The sequence below is a fragment of the Puma concolor genome, chromosome E3 (genome assembly GCF_028749965.1).
Source record: "Puma concolor isolate L17-30 chromosome E3, mPumCon1.1.hap2, whole genome shotgun sequence".
Classification (NCBI taxonomy): Eukaryota; Metazoa; Chordata; class Mammalia; order Carnivora; family Felidae; genus Puma; species Puma concolor.
The window spans coordinates 25,405,304-25,432,653 of record NC_141682.1 but is presented as its reverse complement, the minus strand read 5'-3'; the positions used below and the strand labels follow the sequence as shown (position 1 = coordinate 25,432,653).

The 27,350-nt window shown below is 44.8% G+C and overlaps 3 protein-coding genes across 5 annotated transcripts in view; 2 read left to right on the top strand and 1 right to left on the bottom strand.

Annotated features, from left to right (window-relative positions):
* UQCRC2 (ubiquinol-cytochrome c reductase core protein 2) overlaps positions 1 to 6,035 on the top strand; it is a 31,529-nt gene extending 25,494 nt beyond the window's left edge. The window contains exons 12-14 of the mRNA XM_025916754.2: positions 489 to 565; positions 4,278 to 4,431; positions 5,769 to 6,035. Coding sequence (XP_025772539.1) covers positions 489 to 565; positions 4,278 to 4,431; positions 5,769 to 5,852 — 315 coding nt within the window. The 3' untranslated portion in view covers positions 5,853 to 6,035. The remainder of the gene's footprint in view (positions 1 to 488; positions 566 to 4,277; positions 4,432 to 5,768) is intronic.
* On the bottom strand, positions 2,596 to 26,053 carry PDZD9 (PDZ domain containing 9). Of its 3 annotated transcripts, XR_015245684.1 has the most exons (7): positions 25,952 to 26,053; positions 17,451 to 17,630; positions 13,969 to 14,171; positions 12,778 to 12,967; positions 6,786 to 7,497; positions 4,194 to 5,060; positions 2,596 to 2,764 (listed from the first exon to the last, which is right to left on the bottom strand). XR_015245684.1 is itself a non-coding variant. In XM_025916905.2 (4 exons), the coding sequence occupies exons 1-4, from the start codon at positions 19,531 to 19,533 to the stop codon at positions 7,104 to 7,106; spliced, it is 795 nt and encodes a 264-aa protein (XP_025772690.1). In that variant the 5' UTR covers positions 19,534 to 19,635; the 3' UTR covers positions 6,694 to 7,103. The 3 variants fall into 3 exon arrangements, 1 of the variants encoding a protein (XP_025772690.1); XR_015245683.1 differs by lacking the exons at positions 13,969 to 14,171; positions 25,952 to 26,053 and adding an exon at positions 19,503 to 19,635; XM_025916905.2 differs by lacking the exons at positions 2,596 to 2,764; positions 4,194 to 5,060; positions 13,969 to 14,171; positions 25,952 to 26,053 and adding an exon at positions 19,503 to 19,635 and having other exon boundaries at positions 6,694 to 7,497.
* Positions 25,892 to 27,350, top strand: part of MOSMO (modulator of smoothened) — a 64,785-nt gene continuing 63,326 nt past the window's right edge. The window contains exon 1 of the mRNA XM_086692819.1: positions 25,892 to 26,043. Coding sequence (XP_086548945.1) covers positions 25,938 to 26,043 — 106 coding nt within the window. The 5' untranslated portion in view covers positions 25,892 to 25,937. The remainder of the gene's footprint in view (positions 26,044 to 27,350) is intronic.

The window sequence follows — 27,350 nt, the reverse complement described above, 5'->3', positions numbered from 1 at the left end:
CAAATATTTGCCGAACATGCACTCACATCACTGGAACTTGATTCCTTCTTGACTCCAGCATCCCAGGCATGGACAGGCTTTACAGATCAGCTGTACGTGGATTACTACTTTCTTCTTAGTGAATAGTAAGGAATAGCAGTATTAATTGCATGACACTTTAATAAGAGTCTAGGGAAATTTGAAAGGTGTTTATTCTCTGCAGGCAATTATAAATCTTTGTGTTTGCTTTTCCTGAACCATCCTCTGCACTCTGCCACTTTTTTAAGAAGCTTGGCTACTTGGCTATACTATAAATTGTACAAACAGCTGCTTTATGGAACACTAGAAGAATGAGGATCACATGGTGACAAGAATTCCAAATAGACACTGTGCTAGTTCCCTGGAACTAACGTTTCATCTTGTGTTTCTGCCTCAGTAGAGGAACATTTGACTGCTCAAGACACTTTGGCACTGATCAAAAATGACCAGCTTTTTCTTGTCTGTCCTAGGTTATCAAGGCTGCCTATAACCAAGTAAAAATGATTGCTCAAGGAAACCTTTCCAATACAGATGTCCTAGCTGCCAAGTAAGTTTCAATATTAAATGTGTGTTTTGTGTTTCAGTTATTTGAAAGTTGTATTTTTTTGAGTTATAACAATATTGTGACATGCACAAAAGAAATGAAAGGTAAAGTATTTAAAAGGAAAGGGAAACAACCCACATCTACCACCCAAAGATGTAATTATTAACGTTTTGCTTATTTTCTTGCCCATTTTTATACATTTTTAAACATAATTGTTATTATTGTATATATACTTATATAATAGCATGTTTATTGTAGAAATTTTAAAATAAGAAACAAAAACATTGAAAACGATCTCTCAATTCTTTACCAGTGATTCCTCCTTTTTTTTTAATTTTTTTTTAATGTTTATTTATTATTGAGAGACAGAGAGAGACAGAGCATGAGCATGGCAGAGGTAGAGAGAGGAGGAGACACAGAATCCGAAGCAGGCTTCAGGCTCTGAGCTGTCAGCACGGAACCCGACACAGGGCTCAAACTCACAAACTGCGAGATCGACTGAGCCGAAGTCGGACGCTTAACCCACTGAACCACCCAGGCCCCCCCCCTCCTTTTCTTAACATTATAATGTTTCCATTCAGATTACTAAAAATGTGTTACAAACAGTATTAACTGGGGCATCAAAATATACTTGTTGGACATTTCCTACAGTTGGAAATTATAAACTATAAAAGATATCTTTGGGTTTGAAACATTTTTATTTCATATTACTTTCTTGGTATGGATTCCCAACTGGGTCGAGAGCTAAAAATACTATAACCGAAGTCTGTGTTAAAGTACATGTGTGTTTAAGTATTTTTATTTGTATATTTCAAAGTCACAATGTAAAGAGGTCATACCCGTTTATAATCACACTATCAGTATATGAGAGTGCCTATTCTACCATAACCATTAGCAATTTCTTTTTTTTTTTTTTTTTACCTCTTTACTGATTTGATAGACCAGAAAATACAATAGTGCCCCCTTATCCGTGGTTTAGCTTTCCAGTTACCTGCAGTCAGCCACCATCTAGAACCAGATAATCCCCCTCCTGACTTATTGTCAGAAAATCACAAGTAGTTGAACATTATGTCACAACACCTACGGCACTCACCTCACTTCATCCCATCACACAGGCATTTTGTCATCTCACATCATCACAAGAAGAAAGGAGAGTACAGGACAATAAAATATTTTTAAATGAGAGGGACAGACCATATTCACATAACTTTTATTATAGCATATTGTTATAATTGTTCTCTTTTATTAGTAGTTACTGTTAATCCCTCAGTGTGCCTGATTTTTAAATTAAGGGGCACCTGAGTGGCTCATTTGGTTAAGTGTATGACTCTTGGTTTTGGCTCAGGTCATGATCTCACAGTTCATGAGTTCAAGCCTCACATCAGGCTCCACACTAATAGCAGAGTCTACTTGGGATTGTCTTCTCTCTCTGCCCCTCCTCTACTCGCACTCTCTCAAAATAAACAAACTTTAAAAAAACACCTTCTAAAAAAATATACTTGGTACTGTGGTTTTAGGCATCCACTGGGGGTCTTGGAAGGTAATGCCCCACGGATAAAGGAGGATCTGATTAAAAGATGGAAATACCTGTCTCCTATTTGGTGATTTTTAAATTCCCATTGAAAGTGCCAGCAACACCCCTCAATATCTTCAGGGAGAGTCTCGAACAAATCAGCTTGTGTTTTCATACAGCAGTTTAAAACATTTGATTCCACCCATTTAGGACAGTTCAAAATGGGACTCGTAAAAACTCAAACTGTCTTCTTGGTCATTTAATATGACCCACCAAGGAAGTATGACAGGGCAAATTACAACCCAGGAGGGAACAACTTCTCGGTCATTTGTTCTCATTAGTAGTAGTATTTCTGTTACACTGAGAACACTAGAAAATTGCATCTCTTGAATAAGTACAGTTTATTAAATATTACAAACATGGAACCAGGGATTGATTGATAGGATGCAATTCTACATGATTGTACTAGAAACAAAACATGATGAGAATAAACTGAAACACTGGATTTACAGAAGAAAAATTGTTTTCAACTCTAATTTATTTCAGAAAATGTATTTCCTTAAGTGCCCCACAGTTTTTATAAGGTACAGCAACATGTAGAAAAGGGAATTTCAGTTTTTAATGTCAATGTGTTTGTTTTCTGCCATTTTGATAGAGTTGATATTTTTCTTGTAAGGTTCTTAGTCTTTCTGTAGTGAAAGAGAGAAAGTAAGGCATTGCTGAAGGGACAAACTGATAATCTCTTGGTAAAGTTTATTGTAGCTAATTTTTTTTTAAGTTTTTATTTAAACTCCAGTTAACATGCAGTATAATGTTAGTTTCAGGAGTATAATTTAGTGATTCAACAGGTGCCCTCCTTAATCCCCATCAACTGTTTCACCCATCCCCCTGCCCACTTCCCCTTCAGTAACCATCAGTTTGTTAATTTTTTTTAATTTTTTTTAATGTTTATTTTTGAGAGACAGAGTGTGAGTGGGGGAGAGAGAGAGAGGGAGACACAGACTCTGAAGCAGGCTCCAGGCTCTGAGCTGTCAGCACAGAGCCCGACGTGGAGCTCGAACCCATGAACCGTGAGATCATGACCTGAGCTGAATGTTGGACACTTATTTAACCAACTGAGCCATCCAGGCACCCCTGTTAAAATCTTTAATTAAGCTGACATTGTGGTAAAACTGCTGCATTAAATTGTAATTATGTTTAAATGGTAGTTGTGTACTGAGTGCCAAAGGAGGATAGTTTGAGAGTTAAATTAAGTGTCTTAATTGAACACCAGTTTGAGAGAATTATGAATTGGATTTTGTTTTATTTTGTATTGACACTTTGTGCCCATATTTAAGCTGCAAGGACTGTAGGACCTATAATGACCTTTCCCACCTGCCTTCTCAATTATGCCCTACCCTCACTGAGACAAATCTCAGTGTAGAAATGGTCCTGGGGGGCGGGGGGAAGATAGAGAATCAGCACACAGTATTCTGCTAAGTGAACAGTGTCTTAAGACCCCACATAGATATTCTCCCTTAATAGAAGTGCCTAAAATCATCACCAGAAAAGTATTAGGAGGCAAGAGTTACTTCACTAATCAAAACTTCACATTAAAATTAGTCTTGTGGCCCCCCGGGTGGCTCAGTCAGTTAAGTGTCTGACTTCAGCAAGTCATGATCTCGTGGTTGGTGAGTTTGAACCCTGCATTGAGCTCTGCACTGACCATGCAGAGTCTGCTTGGGATTCTCTCTCCCTCTCTCTCTGCTCCTCCCCCACTTGCACTCCTTTCTCTCTCAAAATAAACTTTTAAAAAATAAATAAAGTAGTCTTAATAAAGTAGTCTTAATGAGGGGTGCCTGGCTGGCTCACTCGGTGGAGCCTGCAACTCCAGATCTCAGGGTCATAAGTTTCAGCCCTACATTGGGCATGGAGTCTACTTTAAGAAATAAAATAGTCTTAATGAGATACAAGCTCTAGTCTCAAATCAAAAGGCAGTCTGTTAGGTTTTCAGTATAATCTTATATTGACAGCTTTCTAAATAGTAATGTAAATAATAACATAAATTGATGAACTAAAGAAATAGAATGCAGCTGTTTAGCACTGTAAGATTTCAAAGCTGTTAATTTGTGTACTTACCAAAACATGTTTGAGTTTGAGTTTAAAATTGTCTCGCTCTTATAAGACTGGCTTCTGCTTAGTTACATATTTTTTACTGGACAGGAACAAGCTGAAAGCTGGCTACCTAATGTCAGTGGAGTCTTCTGAGGAGTTCCTGGATGAAGTCGGGTCCCAGGCTCTGGTTGCTGGTTCATACACACCACCAGCCACAGTCCTTCAGCAGATTGACTCCGTAGCAGACACAGATGTTGTAAATGTAAGCAAATGAAAACTTATGATTTAACATCAAACAATTTGACCTCGACCCAATTTCAGAAGGAATGCATAAGTTCCCTTGGGCTATATATGTCACCGTCCTGCTGTTTGGTGCCTGTCCACCTGGTGTGGAGGTAGGAGGGCTCATTACCATCACGTCTGTAAATGGCTCATCAGCTTGGGGTGTATGTATCTTCCTCATTCAACTAAATTACCAATAGGTTAAACCATTTTAAATTCTTAGAGGTCAAGAAGAGTTGAATTATTGGTAATTTCATGTGATTCAACCTAATAGTTGAGTTCGGTGTTTGTTCTCCTCCCGAGAAATAAACTGTCGTGCCAATCCCGCATGATCCAGGATCTCAGGATTTTTGTTCATCTTCTCAGCAGGAGACATTCTGCTATTGCTTTTTTTTTTTTTTTTTTTCACATATATTATTGTGAGACTGAATTGTTTTAAGGGCCAGGACAGTATCTTATACCTTTTTGTACTCTCTACTATGCCTAACAAATATATGAACTACAGAACAAATCCACAATCAGTGGGTTTTCCCAGTTTTTTCCACATGAAAAATGTCGACTCCTCTTGCATTGTAGAGGTCTCCACCATCTTCTCCCCAACAGCTCCACCTTAATGTAGGGACAATGAGGATAGAAAAAAAAGAAACAGGGTACTTTAAGTCGTAACTTTGACTTGATTTCACTTCGCCCCGAAGTTCATCATTCCATACCCTTCCAAATGGCTCTCCTTTACTATACTGTTGTTGTGGGAGTCCCAGCCCAGCTGCCTCTTCATGATCTCCCTGTGCCTGAGACAGCATGGGGGACTGCTACTCACGGTAGTACATCTGACCTCATCGGCCAGCCTTTTTGCTTCAAATAGTGGCATAAAGGAAACAGATAAAAGTTTGACTTTTATGTTGACAGTTGGTGTATTTTTATCGACTCAGACTATTTGCCATCGCAATACAGAAACAGTAAAGTACTGCCCTGCCTGAGGCCGACTCTGCCCTATTTTGCAATGTCAGTGAGGTTTTCCCTATCCCCCTTTTTACCAGCTACCCTCATGTCTGGAGCACCACACTTGCTCAGTCACGTGTAATGAGGGAACATTGAAAGGGACAGCGGAGCTTTGCTTCCTACATTGTCACAAATTAAAATAACGTACCAGCCCTCTCCTGTAGTTAATCTCACAAGAGGCTAGTACAGAATTGCTGGCTCAGGATGCCCTGTCCATAAACTCTTAAAATAACAAAATAGATAAGTTTATCTACTGCATAATACATTTTCTTATTTCTGTTAATTTTTTCTGTCATTTGTTTGTTTGTTTACTTCAAGGCTGCAAAGAAGTTTGTTTCTGGCCGGAAGTCAATGGCAGCAAGTGGAAATCTGGGGCACACACCTTTCGTTGATGAGTTGTAAATTCTGAAACAGGAAAGAGCTGAACATTTTCTCAGCCCAGAGCAGCAAACACGTGAAAGTCAAAAATCTCTAATAAAACATACATCTTTTTTTTCCCCCCAATAAGGTGAAATGTCTTAAAGCATAAATACATAAATTGTTCCCAGCTGACTTAAAGTCAATAAAACATTCTGTTGAAATGTTTTTCTCATGTCTTGGCCATCAGTTAATCAAGTATTTATTATATGCTGAGGTCTTTGTTTTAGATGCTGCAAAGGAGAACAGGAATCTAAAAGTACAGAAGCTCAGAAACTAGTAAGATTATTATCGATGGCTTAAAAAATTTTTTTTTTAGTGTTTATGTATTTTCGAGACAATGCAAGAGACCGAGTGCAAGCAGCGGAGGGGCAGACAGAGGGAGACACAGAATCTGAAGCGGGCTCCAGGCTCTGAGCTGTCAGCCCAGAGCCCGATGCGGGGCTTGAACTCAGGAACCATGAGATCATGACCTGAGCTGAAGTTGGACGCCTAACCGGCTGAGCCACTTAGGCACTCCTTTTATCGATGGCTTTTAAAGATAAAACCAGTTTAAAAATCTGTCCTTTTGGGTCAAAACAATTAAATGGTCTGAGTTTTACCCCCTTTCTTTACTGCCTTTCTTGCAGTATAGTTATTTCTGAAAAATCTAAATTCCCTGTTAGTCATATCTTATATTCCCACTGCATCATTTTATGTCTGATTTATCTTCACTGTGTGACAGAGTTTTGTTTCTCATCTTTTCCCTCTTCCTCATCTGTTCCCATTCTGTTTCTTAGGGCTGAAGTGGGGGGGGGGGGGGTGGAACTTTATGTGCACAACTAGCCAGAAAATATATCTCTTACTTATTTTAAGTAGGGCATTTGAAGTTTGCAAAACAAGAGAAGCTAACTGTCGAAATAAAAATGTGGCACTTACCTTAAAAGTTGAAATTCTCTCTATGTTCATACATTCTGGTCCTGGGTTCCTCTGCCGCATTTTGTAAAAGATGAGATGTTCTTCTCAGAAGGGAGTGTGTTAATGATGTTGCTATTTTGAGAATAAGGTGGTGAGGCCTGTCTGACCCCAGGGAAGTCTTTGGATTATCACATTGAAGAATGTCTCTGACGGCATCAGAATGCACTTGTGAAAGAATGGGTAAGTCTGCACATATTCCTCCTGTAAGTATAGCAAACCTGTGCATAACAATGCACAAAAATTAGATGCTCATGTGATCACCAGTTTGCAGACTGCTGCCTAAGCAACTTTTGATACAGGTTGACCCCTGCCCTTTTCAACTTGGGCAAAGTCTTCTAGCCAAAATGCATCTGAGGTAGAGGAGGCTGTGGATGAGGAAGAGCTTTGGTTGTCTCGCTTCACCATTGTCCAGTATGGAGAAGGGGGCCTCACTTCTCTCTTGGGATCTTTGTGAATCACCACATCAGCATTAATGCCTTTTCCTACACTAATAGTACGGTTCTTCTTTTTGTAGCCATGCCATTCTCTGGAAATAGACATTGGTCTCCTTGCAGAGTGATGCCCACTGGACCTTGAATATTTATAATACTTAAGTTTTTTATCTGAAACTACATCTTCACTGTCATCACTGCTTGCCAAAGGGTCTTTTGCCTGCTCAGTTTTCTTTGTTGTGCTGAAATGGAAAAAAAAAAAAAAAAAAAAAAGTGAAAGACCTGTATTCTTCATGTCTGCATATTCATTGTCCCCTAACAAGATGTCTTGTAACCTGCTTTGGTTCATCAAAGAAAGGATATAATTTAGCTTTAGCACTTTCTGTGTTATTGAAGATTTTCTCTCCAAAACTGTCTTTAAATTTGTTTCCGCTCCTAAATGTAAATCAGATTCTGCCTTAAGTTATTTCACATCACTTTCAAAAGTTTGAAAATAACTTAAGTCAGACTACTGACCAGAATATTAGCAGGTTTTAAGGTGTGGGTTAATTTCATTCCAGAATGACAGGTCAACCTGGCCATCTCCTCCACAGAACTCTTCTCATGGGTCACATGGGGTCAGTAATAACAGTGTCTTACCGATTTCCAAGGTATTCAGGAACTAGTGGACCTCTAAGTACACTAGTCATCGGGAAATTTTTGAGCCTTCTTTTGTTCTCCTGAGAACCATCATTTGCCTCTCTTTTGGGTTTACAAATGTGTATTTATACAACACCCTCTACATCCAGATGTGTCTCATTCACTATTCCACTTCTCTGTTGCTGTCCAAAAGCTTTTAAAGATTTTTTTTGTTACCTGCCCCAACTATTGGCTTTCTTGAGAGGTTGTATGGAGGTTTTTAGTAGAGGAAAGCAGCTACTCATATACCCTTGACTGGAGAACCGGTCGTCTTCAATTGAGCATGTGGCTTTTCAGAAGGGATGCATGTGGAGGGGTGAGGGAGGAAGGGGACACCTGGTGATCAATGGAGTGACAGATGTTGCAGCCAGATCACCCTCACATCCCCGACTATTAGCTTTCTTGGTTGTTGAAACTTGCCCAATGCTTGCCTGCTATCATCTACAGTTCTCTTGAACTTTTCTAATGTCTGCATACCTGAGCCTGCCATTACTTTCCTGAACAAATGCTGTTACCTGCTCCCCCTCATCCTGGTGCTGTTGCCCAGCAGATCCGTTCTTAGATTTTAACATTCATTTAACAAAGATCTTTGTGATTATAGACCTTTGGTACATCTGTCCTGCTAATAGGAAATATGAAATTGTTTTCTTCCTCACCCCCCAATCTTTTAGACTTGGCTTGCATGATCACTAATATTCTTGCAGGTGTGACCGTTGTACTTGCTCCCAAAACTTCGAACAGCAGTAACTGAGCCACTAGTCTTAGTGTGTGATTTTCCTTCATCCTTGATTTAGTGCTGTGCAAGGAGGTTCAGAAGACCTCAGGACTAGAACAGGTTGCCTTCAGACATGCCTAGGACTTCCTGAACAGCATGTGAATGAAAACAAAATCCAGGTTACTTTTTTTTTTTTTTTTTTTCCAGACTGCAAAGAATATCTTTTGTAACTCTGTATTAGGTAACTATAAAGGACAGGTAGTAGGGTCAGATTCTTATTAAACTGAAGTAAGATTATAAAGCCACAAACGAGCAGAAGTCAGAGTTAATTACAAACAGTTTTCTATCACTGGACCTGCCCAGAGCATTATGTGGAATATTCTCCAATGGGCACACAGTACCATTTACTCCTGAAAAAGATCATACCAGCTTTGTGTAAGATGCCTTTTCTTTCCCTTTGTGCTCCTTCTCTGTCCTTTCCACATAAATTACTAAAGTGCCTTAGATATAAGCACTTTGTTTCAAATTAAGAAAGGGATTTAGAAAGTGGTTGGTATTGTTCTTAAGTCCTGTGGGCTTTAGTCTCATACTTGAGTTGTGCTATTTCTGTGTTTCCTCCTTACTTTTGAATGGTCGGTCTGTCATTCTTAAATTTTAAAATTCTGTATCTCAAACTCTGAACAATTAAAATGTGAACAACATAGTCGTTCTATAAATAAGTAATTAAGAACTCAGCCTTGAGAGCTGCACTCCCCAGTACAGGGCCCACCAGCTAGGTATGGCAGCTAAATTTGAATTGATTAAACTTGAATAAAACCTAAAATTCTTCAGTTGCAAATCCTCACATTTGAGGCTCTTAATAGCCACATGTAGCCTGTGGCCACCACATCAGAACAGATCAAGAACATTTACACCACTGCAATAAGTTCTTGGATATTCTAGAGACAGATCTAGTCACACTTAGTCCTGTGACCACTGGCAAGTTTACACACACCTTTCTTGGCCTCAGTTTTCTTATGTAACCATGATAATAAAAGGAATTAACCTGAGGATTAAATGGCAAAATACTTGTAAAGCAGTGTCCACCACATAGTAAGCAATGAATAAGTGTTCACTGTTATCATTAATGATTTTTAACTGTCATGATTGGTTTGGTTATTGGGGGAAAAACTTGTCCCTAATTTGTGTCTGATCTAAGGGGACAACTGGTACCCAGCTCTGGTCCACTGTCACCATGTGAGGACAAAAGCCCATCTTCTAATTTTTTAGGAGAAACCAGAGATGCAGATAATTTCCATGGAATCTTAGATATGTAAATTTGGCAACTAATGCAAATGTTTTTTATTTAAAAATTTTGAAATATACAGAAAAATGAAAAAAAGAAACCTAGTTAAATGAAAAAACTTACAAACACTTTGGTAGCCCTTGGAAAAGCCCCTCCGTATCCTTCCTTCTCTCTACAGTCACTGCTATTCCGGCTTTTTAAAATGCTGTGGGAGGGGCGCCTGGGTGGCGCAGTCGGTTGAGCGTCCGACTTCAGCCAGGTCACGATCTCGCGGTCCGTGAGTTTGAGCCCCGCGTCGGGCTCTGGGCTGATGGCTCAGAGCCTGGAGCCTGTTTCTGATTCTGTGTCTCCCTCTCTCTCTGCCCCTCCCCCATTCATGCTCTGTCTCTCTCTGTCCCAAAAATAAATAAACATTGAAAAAAAAAATTTTTTTTTAAATGCTGTGGGAGACTAGCAAAGCACATCTGTTGGCCATATCAGTCCCTTGGACCAAAAGTTGGAATATCTGAAGTAATGTCTATCCAGTGTGGACCATTTTTTAGTCCTTAGTAAAGTTCCTAGCCAGCTTTCCCTGAGCCCATCCCAATAACCAAAGATACACAGCTGTAACAACTAGTGCTCAGAAATCTGTCAAATTAATAAGGACCACTCTTGCATCAGAGCACTGAACTTGTCACTGAAGAAGGATCTCATGTTCTACATGTCTTCATGTTCTACAGAACTTCCTCACATATCTGATCCTCAGAGGAGTCTCTGGTACTCCTGTGTTACAGATAAACAAGCTCTCAGAGGTTAAGCGATTTGCCTGAGCTTCAAAGCTGGATTTTAATTTTCATTCACTCTGAATAAATGAGCCCTCAGCCATGTGAAAGTCCTGTGGTAGATTTAGCCTAACAACACAGACTTAGTCCTTGCCTTCAGTTTACGTTCTCCCAGGGCAACATAGTAAACAATAGATTGTACAGATTACTTCATTGAAATTAGGATAAATGCTGTGAAGGAGATACACAGGTTTCTCTGAAAGCATATGACAGATGGACCAGACAGTGTTTTAACACTTCCTAACTTGAAGGCCCCTTGGAAAAATTTTGCACCATGAGCTTTCAACGGTGAGTAATGACAGAGTCCTAGGCATGTTGTACACAGAGAAGGGCAAGTGTAAAGTCCGAGGCAAAGAAACATAAGACAAAGAAGCTGAGAGGCAAAGTGGACTAGAGAGGGAAGAGGACAGCAGTATGTGGTGAGGATGCGGGATACAGACCCCAGCCACATGCAGTAGCATAGACCAGTGTAAGGGTTTGGGCATTTATCCTGAGAACAGGAGGTCTAAAAAGATTTTCAGCAGGGAACACGCCACATTCAGATTTGCACTGTAAAGGGATTGTTCTGTGTAGCAAATGAATAGGGGAAGAGAGTAGACGGTGGCTCTGACTGGGGTGATGATAGTGGCCAGAGAGAGAGATGGACAAATGTGAGAGAGAGTCGGAAGATAAAATGACAAGTTTTGTGATTATATGGGGTGGAAACAAGGGAGATGGAGAAATCTAGCATAGCCTCTAAATTTCTGACTTGTTCAACTAGGCAAATGCTCCCCCAGTAAGATAGGACCACCCCAAGGAGATAAGCAGTTAGCTGGCTCTTGATCTTTAGGCATAACGAGTGTGAGGGGTTTGTGATACATCCAAATGAAGCCACCAAGTGGGAGAGAGAAAGGGTTTAAATATACAAGTTTGAAGGTCGTACAATTTGAAAATCAGTCCTGTAGGGAGAGGGACGGAAACCACAGGCATCAGTGAGGGTGCCCAGGAAATTGAGAGAAGGAAGCCAAAGATTGAGCGCTGGGGAACTCCAAGGCTGAAGCCTGGGGAAGACGTTTCAACAGAAGAGGGGGTGGGAGTTGTACAGTGTCGAATGTTGCTCAGGAGCCACACACAGTGACGACTTGAGAAGAGTCTGCTGGAATCAACCTGAGGGCTGTGAGTGGCCCTGCAAAGAGGCCTCTTGGACAAGTGAAGACAGCAAAGCCTGGACTGAGATTGGAGGAGAGCGCCTGGGAAATCATCTGGGGAAATGGCCACATCTGATACAGCTCTTCACGCACGTTTGGAGCCAAAGGGATAGGACTGTGGCCGGGGGCAGGGAGAGGGCAGCATAGTCAAGGTGGGGTTTGTAAAGAGGCAGAGGCCCCAAAAGCCTTACATGTTATTGAGAAGGATCCACAGAAAAGCTGAATGTGCAGGAGACAAATGAGGGCGTGGGATCCACAGCACGTTTGAGGCTGACTCTGGACAAAGGGACACATTGCAGGTAGATTTGGAGGCCGAGCTCCCATTAGATGGTTCTCTCTCTTTCTCTCTCTCTCTCTTTCTTTTTTTTTTTTTTTTTTTTTTTAGCTCCAGATTCAAGGCTCTCGCCTCTATCAATCTGCCTCACATTAGGTCCTGCAGATTGTACTTCTCCAAAAGGATTTAAAAACCCACTAAATTGGGGCGCCTGGGTGGCGCAGTCGGTTAAGCGTCCGACTTCAGCCAGGTCACGATCTCACGGTCCGTGAGTTCGAGCCCCGCGTCGGGCTCTGGGCTGATGGCTCAGAGCCTGGAGCCTGTTTCCGATTCTGTGTCTTCCTCTCTCTCTGCCCCTCCCCCATTCATGCTCTGTCTCTCTCTGTCCCAAAAATAAATAAACGTTGAAAAACAGTCAAACTCTAAAAAAAAAAAAAAATAAATAAATAAATAAATAAATAAAAACCCACTAAATTACTGCAGCGGTTTCACCAAGACCACGTGCTTCACAGGCTCTAGGGAACAGTAGCACAACAAAGTTTTCCTAAAATGAACGACTTACCGTGTTACCGGGAATTTGGTCTCAGGGATTAAATCATGTATTTCTTGCCATTCTTGGGGTATGTCAATAAAATCTCGGTAAATCTTGATTTGTAGCACTGTTCCTATGGTGATGTGTTGCAAAAGTTTTAAAAATTCTCGAAGAGTATATCCTAACACATTGGCATGGCCAACACTAATCAGAACATCACCTGAAGAAGGAAAGAAATTATCAGTAAAATTAAGATAATGGGTCATTGGGCTCATACCACTTCTGGCTGCACTGTGAGGTATTCCATTTTACGAGTTCAACCAGACTCCAGCCTTTATTTAATAAAAGTGACCAACTAGGTGACATGAGTGTCCTTCACATAATGAATGCATGCAAGATGTTTCTTAATAGTGGTGTAGAAGATATTATATCATGTTTTTATGGTATTTCTTTAGTCCTTGGTGTGAAAGAGGCTAAAAATCGTTTATAATCTGAACCATCCTTTAGGATTCTAAAAATGTTTGTTTCGAGTAAAATGAATAGTCATTATTATTTAAAAAAACCACTTACACTAAGTGAGTAAATGACCTACTTGCTATTGTACCTGCCTGGCAATTTCCAGTGCCCTCCACTCTATTAACATAAAGCCCTTCTGGGGCGCCTGGGTGGCTCAGTCGGTTAAGTGTCCAACTTCGGCTCAGGTCATGATCTTGCAGTTCGTGAGTTCAAGCCCCGCGTCAGGCTCTGTGCTGATGGCTCAGAGCCTGGAGCCTGTTTCAGATTCTGTGTCTCCCTCTCCCTCTGACCCTCCCCCATTCATGCTCTGTCTCCCTCTGTCTCAAAAATAAATAAACGTTAAAAAAAAAAAATTTAACATAAAGCCCTTCATTTTAATTTTCTGCCTTGTGCGGTATTAGTTGAGCAAGTAATTCTGCATGAAACAATGGACATTTAGCATGCTTTAAGCTTAAGATGTGTATATAGAGAGTATGTTGGATAAAGGGATTTGAAAGCTAGACTTCCTACTTTAGGGCATTGCTGGACAGGAAGGGAAGTGTGATGGTCAGCCATAGAGCTTCTAATCTCCTGGCAAGTGGGAAGAAAACCACATCTTGACAGCAAGTCCCTGGACCCCCTAAGTGCATATCTTTGCCCACCTCCCTGCCGCCAGCACCTAGGGCATGGACATGTAAACTAGATCCAGCCACTGGGCACTCCCACCTGGGTCACTGAACCTGGGCAGGAGATGCAGCTGGGTGATGGAAGCACCCGGTTTCCAGGGGTAGTTATATATGGCCCCGCGTTCTGTCATCATTTTCCAAGCCTGGTTCTCCAGCCTTTCTGGCAGTTCTGTCAGACTCAAGGTTCTAAGTTCAGTGCCTTCACAGGCACTGTTTTCGATTGCTTGCAGTGAATCCTGACTACTGCAAGGATATTCAGCAAGAGAGGAAGGAATACAAAGAAATTACTTCTTAAGGGCTCACATTAGGTAAAATCTTAGTCTTCAGATCTTACTAGAACTAACAGCCTGCCAAATGGTAATGGAGACTTTATCACTAACACTGGATAAAGGGACTCCAATCAAGTCCCAAAGGATGTGTTCATTTCTTTGTGCGTGAGAAGCTAGGGACCCCTCAGTTACCTTCATTCCCAGACAGCAGAAGCCTAACCTCCAAGGAGGAGAGAGGATGCAGTACCTTCTGTGATACTACACCCCACTGTGCTGTAGTTGGGAATTAATGCTGATCTCAAAGGAAGGCTCCAAGGACAAACTTTCATGGTGCTAGATCCTATCAGAAACTTCAGTTTAAAAAGAACTTAAGTTTAAAAGTACTGAAGAAAATGAATACTTGGAAGGGTGAAGAAAAACCTGCTTTGGTCTTACAAAGTAGCTGATGATAAAACCAGCCTAGGATCTGCAGCTAACTTCAGAATGAAACAAGCTTCTCCCAGCCACCTGCAGAGTGTGCCATCTGAAACAGCTGTTCATCCTACAGAGGTTAATTACAATGGCAAAACAAAACCAAACACCTCACTGGATGAGTTTGCGTGCCTGATGTTAAAAGGAACGTTTATAGCTGAAAGCTATGGCTTGGCATTCTGCTTAATTACGTTGTTGAAGGATGTTTTTTATCAAGAGGGCAGAAAATAAACAGCTTAATTCCCTGACCATCCTGACTGTAAACCAAAGGTGTCACTGTATGAGTGTGATTACTCTGGCAATAGATATTAACATTGCCCTTCATAAAGAAACATCAGTCTGGTATTTATGAATACCAACCCCATTACACTTTTTTTTTTTTCTGTTTTAATGGGCTGTAGGAACCACATTATTATAAACCTTGTCTCGATTACCTATATTAAATCAACTTTGCAGCAGCCAAGCCACTACTGAAAACTAGATTTTTATTTATTTTTCTCCATCTCTCCCGACAAGGCTCTGAGTTCCACAAGCTCCAGGTGGCTAGAGACCACATCTGTTTGGCTTACCATTATGCCCTCATGCCTAACAGGACACCTGCACACAGTAGGCATTCAGGAAACGCTTATTGAATGAATGTGAGCAGTATATGACTTGTATTTACCTTCAAAGCTATACTATTTCTTAAGACTCTAGATATCAGTCTATTTAAAGCCATATTGGCCAAAAGGAATTTTAATTCAGCCAGAATAAACAAACACTAAACTAAACTAGCAAATGCAATAGGAAATGAAACCCAATTTGAAACACCAGAAGAGAAAAATGTAAAACACGTGGATGAGAAATAATGGGGCTGGGAGGTAACAGGGTCGAAGAAATAGCAGGTCTGTGGGACTATCACCTCTGAAAATCTCATTCATTATTAAAAGGACTGAATTCTGGTCTTTAAAACCAAGAGCCTGAAGAGAACTGACTGACCCATCATGAAGAGATTTGGGACTCTGGACTCCTCCGGTACTGAAATCCCACTTCCAGTCAAAAGTGTGGTCTCTCTAGACATGGGTTCAAGTCCCAGCTCTGCCCACCCACTTAGCTCTGTGTATTGACCAAGTTACTACATCTCCAACCCTCTACATTGTGTTATCGACCTTCCAGGAGTTTGTAAAGACTAAATTAGATAATAGATGTGGAAACACCTTGCACAATGCCAGTGGCAAACATTTATTATTCATTTACTAGTGCACAGACATAATATGTGCCAGCATTAAAGGTAAATCCTGGATTTAAAAGATGAATTCAAGACTGCCTCTGACCTCCAGGAGCCCACTAACCATAGCCACACCATGAGGTTCTGTTTCCTGTGCATAAAAGCACACTCCTGTCCCACTCCAGCAAGTGTGTGCTCTGGTTATGAATCAGCTTCTGTCGCCTGACCCCAGAGAAACTGAGGAAAAGCTCATGGGAACCTGTGCTGGACTTCTTTTGGTCTGGAACTGTCTCCCTGGTGCTTTTTTTCCCCAGCACCAAGCACTGACATTTGGAGAGAAAGTTTTGGATTATAAGGTGGGGGCAAACTTTCATAATGGCATCATTTATCTATTTTCTTCTTTAATCCCCTGCTTCTAACACAAGCTGCAGTTAGAATCACCTGAGGAGCTTTTAAATCATGAACTGCCCTGTCCCCAGCCCACTATCAATTGAATCAGAACCTCTGGGGAGATGGGGCCTAGGCATCTCAGTTTTAAAAGCTCCCAAGGTGATTCTAGGAAGTAGCATTATAAATCAGTAATTTAATCCACTGGGGCTCCTGTACCACAATCATTTTTTATTTAAAGAAAAAAAGAAAGAAAAGCCACAAGTCAGGAAACTCTCTAAGAGCAGCCTAAGAGAAATGATTGCCAGTATTTCCATAGAACTGTCGTTTTCAAAGGACTTTCATAAAATTTATCTCTCCAAATCCTAGCAACCTCTGAGGAAGGTAGCTCTTATCCCAATTTAGAGATGAGGTGACTGAGGCCTAGAAGGTTAAATGACTGCCCAAGGTCACAGAACTAGAAAGTGACAGAGCCTGGGCCTGACTGAATTCAGGCCCAGCTAAAACCAGATGATTCTTGTTTCTCACCACCTTACCATCCCATTGTGCCTCCCTGACTCCTGAGCACAGCCCTAGAACTGGAGCAGACACTGGAAAACACATCTTGAACTGGATGGAAAATTCATTCTCCCAAAGACAAGAGAAGCAGGGCAGTGTTGATCAAAGGCCTTGGGCTCTGAAGTCTAACAGAGGGTTCAAATCCCTGATCCCTGGTGTGACAATGGGCAATTTACTAAATATCTGACTCCTTATCTATACGGTGGTTTAATGCAGAATCTACCTCAGGGATTGTCAGGAGGATGAAATGAGATCATGCTTCTAAACATTAACAATGATTAATACTGCCTACCTAGCAGAAGAAAAGTTTGTCCACAGAGAGGCATAAACTCTGGAATGACACCATCCCACTTGCCAGAGCGGGGTGAACCTAGACAAGGAACTCAATCTCTGTGCCTCAGTTTCCTCCCCTGTGAAAGGGGGATGACAATAGTTCCTACCTAGAGACTTACTGTAAGAATTCAGTGAAAAAATAAAACAGCGAGGGTTATTAAAGTGCTAGCAACTGGCTGGCCCACAAAAAGCTCTCAAACAATGTCATCATCATTATTATGGTTACACTAAAACCTATTAACCAGGGTCTCCCCGAAGGCAGATGGGGGGGGGGGGGGGGCGGGGAACCACAGTCACCTGGCTGGAGTTTTCCATCCGTGGCTGCAGCCCCCGTCCTGATGAGGTGGGTGATCTGGAGGTAGGGCCCATTCTGGATGATGATCAGGCCTAAGCCCAGATTGCCCACAGTGAGTTTGGTCTGCTGAGTTTTGCTCAAGTTGTGTATGGATGACTTGACATTGAAGCCAACGTTTTTGCCTAATATAAAGAGGGGGACATTTTTTAGTCCTTCACCTGGACAGCAGCATGACAGTATCACTGGGGTTCTAAAGCCAGATCCCTGGGGCAGTTCCTCAACCTATTTATTTCTCAGTTTCCTCATCAGTAAAGTGAGGACAGTACGTGTCTAGCTTGGAGACTTGTTATGAGAATAAATGAGACAGAGGGCTTTGCTCAGTGCCTGGCACCTGCTGAGTGCTTAATTAATGTCAGTTATTATGTATTCACTTGACAAATGTTTCTTGATGCAGGCAGTGTGCTAAGAAATAGCAGTTTCTTGCCCTTATGGATCCTGCAGCTTAGTGGAAGAGACAGATACTAATCAGTCACATAAATAGATGTTGAATAACAAACTGTAACACATGCTATGAAGGAAAAATACAGAGAGCTCTGAGGAGGACTGCCAGGAGGCCAAGGTATCCTGCGGGGAAGGCAGTTCAGGCTTCATACAGGAGGCAAAATTTGAGTCGAGGTCAAAAAGACCAACAGGAAATCTTGAGACAAAGGAGGGTGGGAGGGAGCAAACTGGATTGAGGCTGTGAGGAAGGAACAGAGATGCACTGGAGCACTCGTGAGGAGCAAAGTCACAGCCGACTGGCGCGGCCTCACAGGCTTACCTCACTGGAAAAGCTTAGGAGCAGTTTAAGCGGGACCCTGTAACATTTGTATTTTCTTAAAACAAACAAATGAACCCGGCTGGCTGCTGTGCAGGGCACAGACTGCGGGATCCAGAGTGGATGTGGGAAATCAAAGTGTTACTGGAGTCACCCAAGCCTGCCATGGCGATGTCAGTGGAAATGGTAGCGAAAGATCATTTGGGAGGAAAATCCGGGAAAATGGGTGATGGTGGAAGGGTGCCGAAGTATATTTTCTCCAGAACTGATTCTCACAAGAAAAGTTTCAAAGACTATGGAGTGATTTAAAACAAGTTACTTTCCTAAAAGGAAGCTTCTCAGAAGACTCATTTTCAGTACACAGGAAGTTTCTGGGGACATTTGTTTTCAGCAGCTCTTCCTGAAGGACAAGTGACAGGCCTTTGCAAAATCCATGTGACTGTGGTGTTTTGGGGGGGCCCAAGAGGCCTGCTGAGGGAGGGGTGCCCCCTGTCCCCCCACCCCCAGGTTCATGACCCTTCCCTGTAAGCAAGTGTCCTTGCTGTCTCCAACCTCACCTTCCCCCAAACCACAGAGACTCTATAGAAAGTAAAGTAACCCAGTATAAAGAAGGTACCACATTCGGAGATTTTTCAGGATTCTGGGAGCCATTTGGAGCAGGTCAGACCCTCCTTCAGCCTCTAGCTCCTGAGCATACACAGAAGTGGCATCTCAGACAAGGTCTGAGTTCCAACCTCAGCTTGCTACTTCATTGTGCTTAGGATAAAATAATCTACAGGAGACCCAGTCTCAAAAGACAGCAGGGTTAAGGGAAAGAAGGCAGACTCAAAAGACTCCATACCACACGATTCCACTTTTATGACACTCTCCGTGGAAAGGGCAAAACTATAGAAACAGATCAGGAGTGTCAGGCACTGAAGTGCAGGCTGGTGGCAAAGAGGAGCAAAGTAATTCGGGGATGGGGGAGGGAGCGTGTGTGGGAGGGAAACTTCCACATCTTGATGGTGGTGGTGGTTATATGTGGGTATTCATTGGTCAAAACTCAGAGCTATACACTAAAAATGGGCGGGGGGGGGGAGGGGGAGGCTCTTACTGTATGTAAATTATAGTTTGGTAAACAAATGATGGCGAGGGGCTAACTCCCAGGCCAAGAGGGTGACGTTCCCATTTTACAGGGGAGGCAAAGTAATGAAGGCTTTGTCTCCAGGGCGTCTCCCTCTCCCCACTCCCCAGTTACCTTTTTTGCTTTTATGGGCGGCCTTCTCCATGGCCCCAGGAGGGCAGACCGCTCAGGAGGGGCCTCCTGGAGCAGAAGCTGGAGTGGGTCCAACTCCCAACTGTTTCGAACCCGCGAGGAGGGGGCGCACAGCGACCGGGGGACCCCGGGAGGCAAGGAGATTTCCGGCGCTGCCCCTCGGGATGGCCGCCAGGGGGCAGACGTGGGTCATCCGTGGGGTCACAAGGCCTCAGCGGACTTGGAAAAAGGAGTGAGTGAAAGTTTTGGCGGAGAACAAACTCGTTCAGGGAGCAGCACAGTGTCTGGCTCACAGTGGGTTCATCATCCATTCTTGGAAAACAACCGAAGTGGGGAGGATGGAGGAAGCACAGAGGCGGGTGTGGCAAAGCTGTGAAATTGTGGGGCCCAGGCAGACCCTAACTAGAAGCCCATATAAGATCACACAATCCCCTGCTGCACTCCCAGTAATGATATTTTTAAATATTGCTGCATCAATAGTCCCAACTGTTTTTGGAACTGCACTGTTTTCATCAATGTTTTGCATGAGAAGAGGGGCCAAGGGTGGCTCGGGGGAAAAAAAAAATGAGTCACGATTAGGAGAGAAATTAATTCTTCCTTCTTTTTTCCAAAATAATTCTTTCCTCCCACACACACATTCGTTCATAGGACAAATATTTACTGGAAGCCCGCTCTGTGGTTTGTGCTGATGCTGGGGACACAACAGTCGGCAAGACAAACAAGGGCCCTATCCTTTTGGAACTTAGATTTAACGAGCAGATCAAGTGGATATAATTTAAGAAAACTGTAAATTATCAAAAATATATTCTAGAAGAAACAGAAAGCAATGTGATCAGGTAGGTCCTGTCCTCATTCCCACTCCGATAAAACGGAGAAGCTATGCACCTTACATTCATGTCTTCAATAGTTATCAAGCACTTATTAGATGTCAGACACTGTGCAAAGATTTCCATGGTAAACCCAGTTTACCGGGCTGTTTCTGTGGCTCTACCCAGACCATAAACCAGGGCAGATTTTCATTCAATAAATCCCACCTTGCAGAGGCTGGGACAAAAGGAAAGAACAGTCATCCATTTTCTTACTCTCAACCTCAAGGAGTCTCCAGCAGGTGGCTTCTTGTGATCGATCACCAGTTTCCTCCTCCAAACAGTCTGGCAAGGTGTCTATGCAGACACCAAATTAACTCTGTCATAAAATGCATCCTTTTCCTCTGTTTTCCTATTAGTAGGGGGACAGTGAGAGTTTGTGGAACTAAAGCATGTCAGCATCGGAGGTTCAGGGAGGGGAGCCTATCGGCGCCTGGCACATAGGGTGTCCATCTGCCTTCCCTCCATCCCAGGCTGAAAACTCTCTTCAGGGCAGATACCAAGATCACACCAATGGGTGGAACTGCAGGATACAAACGGTTGTGGATGCCATCCTGTGCTGCCCAGATCCCCCTTCGGGACTGAAGGATTTATTCCTGCTCCTCCACCCCACCCCTGCTTCCAGCTGAGCTCCCTGCCCAAGATTACACCTTCCCAGGGCAGCTAACATCCAGTGACTGGTCACTGTGGGGTAAAAATCTGGCTCCCTCAGTCCAGCTCGAGCAACCCTGGAGGGCAATCCCAGCTCCAGAGCTCCTGTGGGGTCTACTGAGGTCCTTCTGTGGCTGCACTGCCACCTGACTTCTCCCTTTGCCTAATGCTGCTTCCCCTTCCTCCCCTCATGGGCGTGGCTTCCAAGAGCACTCCCCAATAAACTCCTTGCAGCTCAAGAGTGTTTCCTGGAAAGCCCACCCAACCTGCAGCAGCTAGCACCAGGGATGGTCTGCAAGAGTAGATGCCAAGATGGAATTTCGGAGCTGGGTGACCCCGCTGTCTAGGTGATAATGAGGACCCCATACCCAGTAGAGGAGGTGTATACATCACCTTGGGCACAGGGAAGCACTAAGATTGTTCCATTTTTCACCAGAGAAAATTGAAACAGTTTGTCACCCACATGATCCACCTGAGTATCTCTTAGTGCTCCCTTGCCCTATTTTGACAGTGAACAGACAAAAAAAGCAGCCACAGCCCGAGAAATACATGGCAACAAGTGGCTCAGACTCCTCAGGGATGGAGGTCCGAACCACCCCACCACATAAGCCACCTAGACCACCAGAGGTGCTAGCAAAAGGTGAGAGGAATCTAGGATGGGCAGGAGAGGAGGGAGGTGATGAGCATGTCGCTTATGCCTGGAGATGAGCTGCAGCAACACGGGGAGCTGGGGTTTGTCCTGCTAACCTTCCCTTCATAAGATTCCCACAGGAAAAGATGCTCACCGGGGTCCTGCTCTCAGAACTGAAAAGAAGCAGGTGGATCGGCGTGCAATGGGTGCACTGTGACAAATGTTGCCCCGTGCTACCCAGTCCTCCTGAAGACTGAAGGACTTAGTCCCCAGCTCCTGGGAAGGTTGTAGGTTCATGGATCTCAGCTGTCAGCCCTCTCAAGGAATTGTCTTTGGCTGAAGAGCAGCCATACCCAAGGTCATTCCTGAGGTAGCTCAACTCCAATGACTGGTCCATGTGGGGATATAAAGGCTTGGCCCCTTTTCCCCAACTCTGAGTGGCCACCCCAACTTCAGAGTTGCTCACGGGGTCTGCCAAAGCCTCCAATAACCGAATCACAGCCAAACTGCTCCCTCTGCCTTCCCTCCCCCCAAAGGAGTTGCTCCTTAGTGCACTCCCTAATAAAGACCGCATGCTAATCCATAATCTCTGGTTGGAGTCAGCTCCAGTGGAACCCAATCCATGAGACAAAAGGAGATTTGAGCCCAAGGCACAAACTGTTAACCTCTGGATTTAGCTCTTTGGTCTTATCTAATCCCAGAACCCCCAGGTGCATGTATATGGTGCAGCCACCAAACTCTTGGCCTTCATGGTGAACTTGACCCCCTGGGGAAGCAGTGTGTTCTTTATCCTGTCAGGCCAAAGATACTCCTTAAAGAGAAGAGTGATTATATAGTCCCCTCCACAGCTTTCACCAAGGTCCCATCTGGATTCAGCCTCTGTTGGGCCAAGGCCTACCATCCATCATGATAAAGCACACTGTGTTCACAGCCCCTTAATAGCCGCAGAATGGCTATTTATGACTTAAGGCTGCCAGCATAGATCCCTTCCGGGGGCCTTCTGGGTCCCCAAGGATTTTCTGCCTTAAGGATCCCTGTGGCTCATCTCTCTGAATGAAATAGCCCCAGCTGCTTTGCTTAAGGGAGAGTGAGGAGATGGGGAGCTTCTCCCACTGAAGCAGAATGTCTGACTTTCCCAAGTTCAAGTCAGTAGAAGGGAGGGGACTAGAATATAGTTCTGTATCCTTTTTGCTCCACCACACCACCTCTCATGAACCCTAGGGTTTGCCTCTACTAAAATCTAGACTGGGGGTGGGGGTGGGGGCTCAGTCAGTTAAGCATCTGACTTTGGCTCAGGTCATGATCTCATGGTTTGTGAATTTGAGCCCTGCAATGGGCTCTCTGCTGTCAGCACAGAGCCCACTTCGGATCCTCAGCCTCCCTCTCTCTCTGCCCCTACCACATTCATGTATGCATGTGTTCGCTCTCTCTCTCTCTCCTAAAAACAAATAAAAACATGTAATAAAAAATAAAATAAAATGTAGACTGGGATATAGAGGAGAAGGGAACTGATCTGTCCTGTAGATCTCGGACAGATCCAGGACTCTGCAATACCAGGTATGTTGGAAGTAGAGAATGAGATATGGGACTAAAATCAGGATTAATGGAAAATATGTAATCAGAGTATTTAGTCCCTGCCCACCCCTCCCACCCCCATGCTGGGTGGTAAAGAAGGAATGGGAAGGTGACTTTCTGAAGTGACTTGTGGCCATTAATCTGGTGAAAATTTTCTCAATTTTTTTTTAACTCCAAATTGGTTTTTTTCCCCCTTAAATTTAAATATAGTTGACATATTAGTTTTGGGTGCACAATATAGCGATTCGATATTCATAGATGTCATGAAATGATCACCACAATAAGTCTAGTTCCCATTATACAGCTTGTTTTTATCCTTTAATCTTAGATCCAGAACCTTTTGTAGAGGGGCAGAGGTAGGAGGGACTGGGAAGTGCTGCCCAGGTAGAAGGGAATTTACACTCGTATTTTTTAAACGTAATGATCAAGTGATCACCATACCACTCACAGGCAAACTGTTCCAACAGTTCACCTCAGGATTCTCATCAATGCCTAGTAGTGAACATCAGCGGACATTATTTGAGAATTCAGAACTATAAAGCTGGGAGTTTCTTCTATGCCTGGGCAATAGAAACTCTGGACGAGAAGCCAAGAATATGACTCCATCAAACTTCTCCAGTACTTTAAAAAAAAAAAAAAAAGAAGTGAAACCCTGCTGCAGTAATGTGATATGCATATGAGTCCCTGGAATATATCAATCAGCTTGTGCCTATTTCTGTGGCAGAGGAAAACTAAACGGTGTCATAATAATTAAAAAAAAAATCCTTCCCCCCAGGAGACCAATGTTTGGACAGGAAAGTCTATAGACTAGCAATTAAATCCCTCCTTACCCAATCTATGTGGTGACACTGATAACTCTGCAAGTTTCTGCAAGGTTGTTGGATTTGGTGGAATTTGAAACTTGCTGAGTTTTGGGAACATGTAGGCATTCCCAAAATAGAGACAGATGTCAACCTTCTAGGTCTTTCTTGAGATGACCTCTGTGGCATTTAAGGAGAAGATGACTGTCCCATCTCTTGTTTGCTGCGTGGGGGACTATCCAGGAAAGAAAGAGCTGGATCCAAAGTTAAGGTTAATGGTGACTTGGTCCAAGAGTCAGTCACAAAAGAAAAAGCAACCTCCACTAGATAGTAAAATTATAGATGGAGAAATCATCTGTATTGCCAACAAACTACGCCAATGTCTTGTTTGTTTCTGTTTATCCATCCAAACTAAGCTTCTCCTCAGGCCTCAACTCAGTAAAAACTATCACCAAACACCTGGTTACTCAGGCCAAAACCTTAAGAGTCATTCCTGAGGCTTTTCTTTGTTTCAACTCCTCCCCCATGGTCAGTCATTTTCCTTGCCTATAAAACACCCAAAGCCAGCCATTTTTTCCATCTTCACTATTCGCATCCTAGCTAAAGCTACATTTCTTTCTCTCCTGGAGTACTTTGCCTGTTAACTGGTATCCCTTTCATTCCTGTCCCCCCCCACCCCTTCCCCAACTACACTATCTTTACAGATTAAATAAGACCTTGTCAGTCTCCTGCTGAAAACCTCCTGTGCCTTTCGCTTGCACTTAGAACAACATCCAGACCCTTTACCATGGCTCCCCAAACCCTACATCTGGTCTCCGCCTACCTCTCTGTCTTTTCATACTACCGTCCAGCCAAACAGGCTATTCCACAGTTCCTTGAACAAGCCAACCTCTTCCTTGTCCCTTCCCCTAATCCTCTTTGCACTTGCTTCTCCCTCCGTCTGGAGTAGTCCTGCCCAAATATTCACACGTTAGGCGTTTACGATAGTGGTGGTCTCAGTGAACCTTCCCTGACCATCCTAAGCATCACCACAGCCCTCCTCCTCCCCCGCCATCAGACCGACCCCCATATGGTTCATAAAGCAACACCTGAAATGACCCATTTTTAAAGATAAATTTTTAACATGTTTGCCTCTTCCCCACCAGGATGTAAGCTTCCGGAGATTGGGAACCTTGTCTCGCAAGTCCAGCCCAGTAACCCCACTAGGTGTCGACAGTTATTTCCTAAATGGGGCAGTCCCGGAGCTGAACGACGCGGAAGGGGCAATGCTAACACAAGGTGACGAGGGCTGTACGGGGCCCCGTGTCACTTGGCAGAGTCTCCCCCCCATCAATCCAGTGTCCGTTTTGAAAGGCTAAAGACTGAGGGGCATTTTGTCACCAGTCATTAACAACGATAACATTATTATTGGCAAGAAAGCTCAAAGGCGGCGTGGCCTGCCGGTAGGCGCGGGGCAATGGGCCTGGGCCGGTGCCAGTCCGGCTCCAGGGCAGCGAGACGTGAGGCCCAATAGAGGCCGGGGCAGCCGAGCCCGGGACAGTGGGGAGGGTCGGGGGCCGCGGGCCGGGGCTGCGAGGCGGGCGGCACAGCCGGGAGAACAGAGCAGGGACGCGACAGCCCGGGACCCGGTCTGGCCTCGACAGCGCCGAGGCTTCGCTTCCGGGTGAGGGGCGGGCGAGCCGAGCAGTTCCGGGGCGGGCGGCGGTTCCGGCTGTGCGGGCCGCGCCGCGGCTGCTGGTCCCGGGCGCGCGGAGGGCGCGAGTGGCGCGCGGGGGCCGAGGGGGCGCGAGGCGGCGGCGCGGGGACTCCGGGCCCCGGCGGCGGCCCATGGGGCGGGAGGCGTGAGGCCGCGGCCTGCCCGGGGCTCGGGGGGTGGGGGGAGCGGGGCGGGGAGATGGATAAACTGACCATCATCTCAGGATGTCTCTTTCTGGCCGCCGATATCTTCGCCATCGCCAGCATCGCCAACCCGGACTGGATCAACACCGGGGAGTCCGCGGGTGAGCGGCGGGCGCGCGGGGCCGGGCGGGGGATTGGCTGAGGGCTGAGGGCTGAGGGAGGGGCGGGGAGACCCGGCCGAGGGGAAGACGGGGCCGGCGGGTGCGAGGAGGGGGGCGGCCTGAGGAGGGAGGGGGCGGAGAGGCGTCCGGGGCGGCGGGGCCGGGCGCCCCGGGGGCCGGAGGGGAGAGGGAATGGAGAGGAGGACGCGCGGGCGCGAGCGGGACCCCGGGCTGAGGGGAGCGGCGCCCCGGGCTGAGCGAAAAGTGGCCGAAGGGCGAGGAGACCTGGGCTGGGCTGGCGGGTCCCGGACGGAGAAGGGGGGGGTGGCGGGGAGACGGTCGCCGGACCTGAGGGACCAAGGAGGAACGAGCTTCGTCCTGGATTGGGGGCGGGGGTAGGGGAGTCCAGGTGGGAGACGGGAAGAAACCGCTGTGGAGAAAACTGAGGCGCCTGGGCAGGAATTAGAAACGAGGCGGGGAGCCGGGGCTGGGAGCGAGGTAGCCCGTGGGGCAGTGCGAGGACCACCGGAGAGCTGCGACGGGAGTCAGGTCCGGCCCCGGTCCCCCGAGGGAGGGAGCTGCGGCCGGGTGCCCGGTGGCCCGACCAGGCAGGGTTAATGCGCTGGAGGAGCTGGTGTGCTGCGTGCGGGTCCCCCTCCCCGCGCCCTCGCCCATCCCCTGCCCGCTCGGCTGTGTTTAAGACGCATGTGGCTTCCGATTTTCCCTTTGAAGTCTGTGTGGTTATAATTTTGCTTTATTTTAGGCCCGGGAGCTATAATAATACTAATAATAAACTTCATTTTATGGAGCATCTTTCATTCCAGCGCATCACAAAAACGCTTTAGAGATCTTAATAGTAGTTACAAAATTAAATAACACATTAGAGTTGCAGGCAGCCCAGCAGCAGCAGCGGTGCCCGCTGGAACACCACCGAGCTGGAGGCAGCAGCGACAAGGTGGTGCCCTCCGGAGAGAAGTAGGCATCTTTCTGAAGGGGATCCCGGGTGCAGGATTTTTCTCAGCTTGGGCCGTCATCGCACATACGTACCTGTACACACTCACACTCACCCAGACCTGTGAGACCAGCCCTGTAATTAACGTAACAGCTGTCAGGAGAGCTGACTGGAATGAAGGAATGAGCCTGTTTTCTAACTGCTCGTTCAGTGCAGGTGAAGGGAATATAGGGGGGTTGGGACTGTCAGACTCCCTCCGTGAATAATTTGTTATAAAAATGTATCACTGTGCTGTCAAAGTTACTTCTTAAGTATTACTTACGGGTCTGTATTTATCCTGCAGTATATTTAGCTC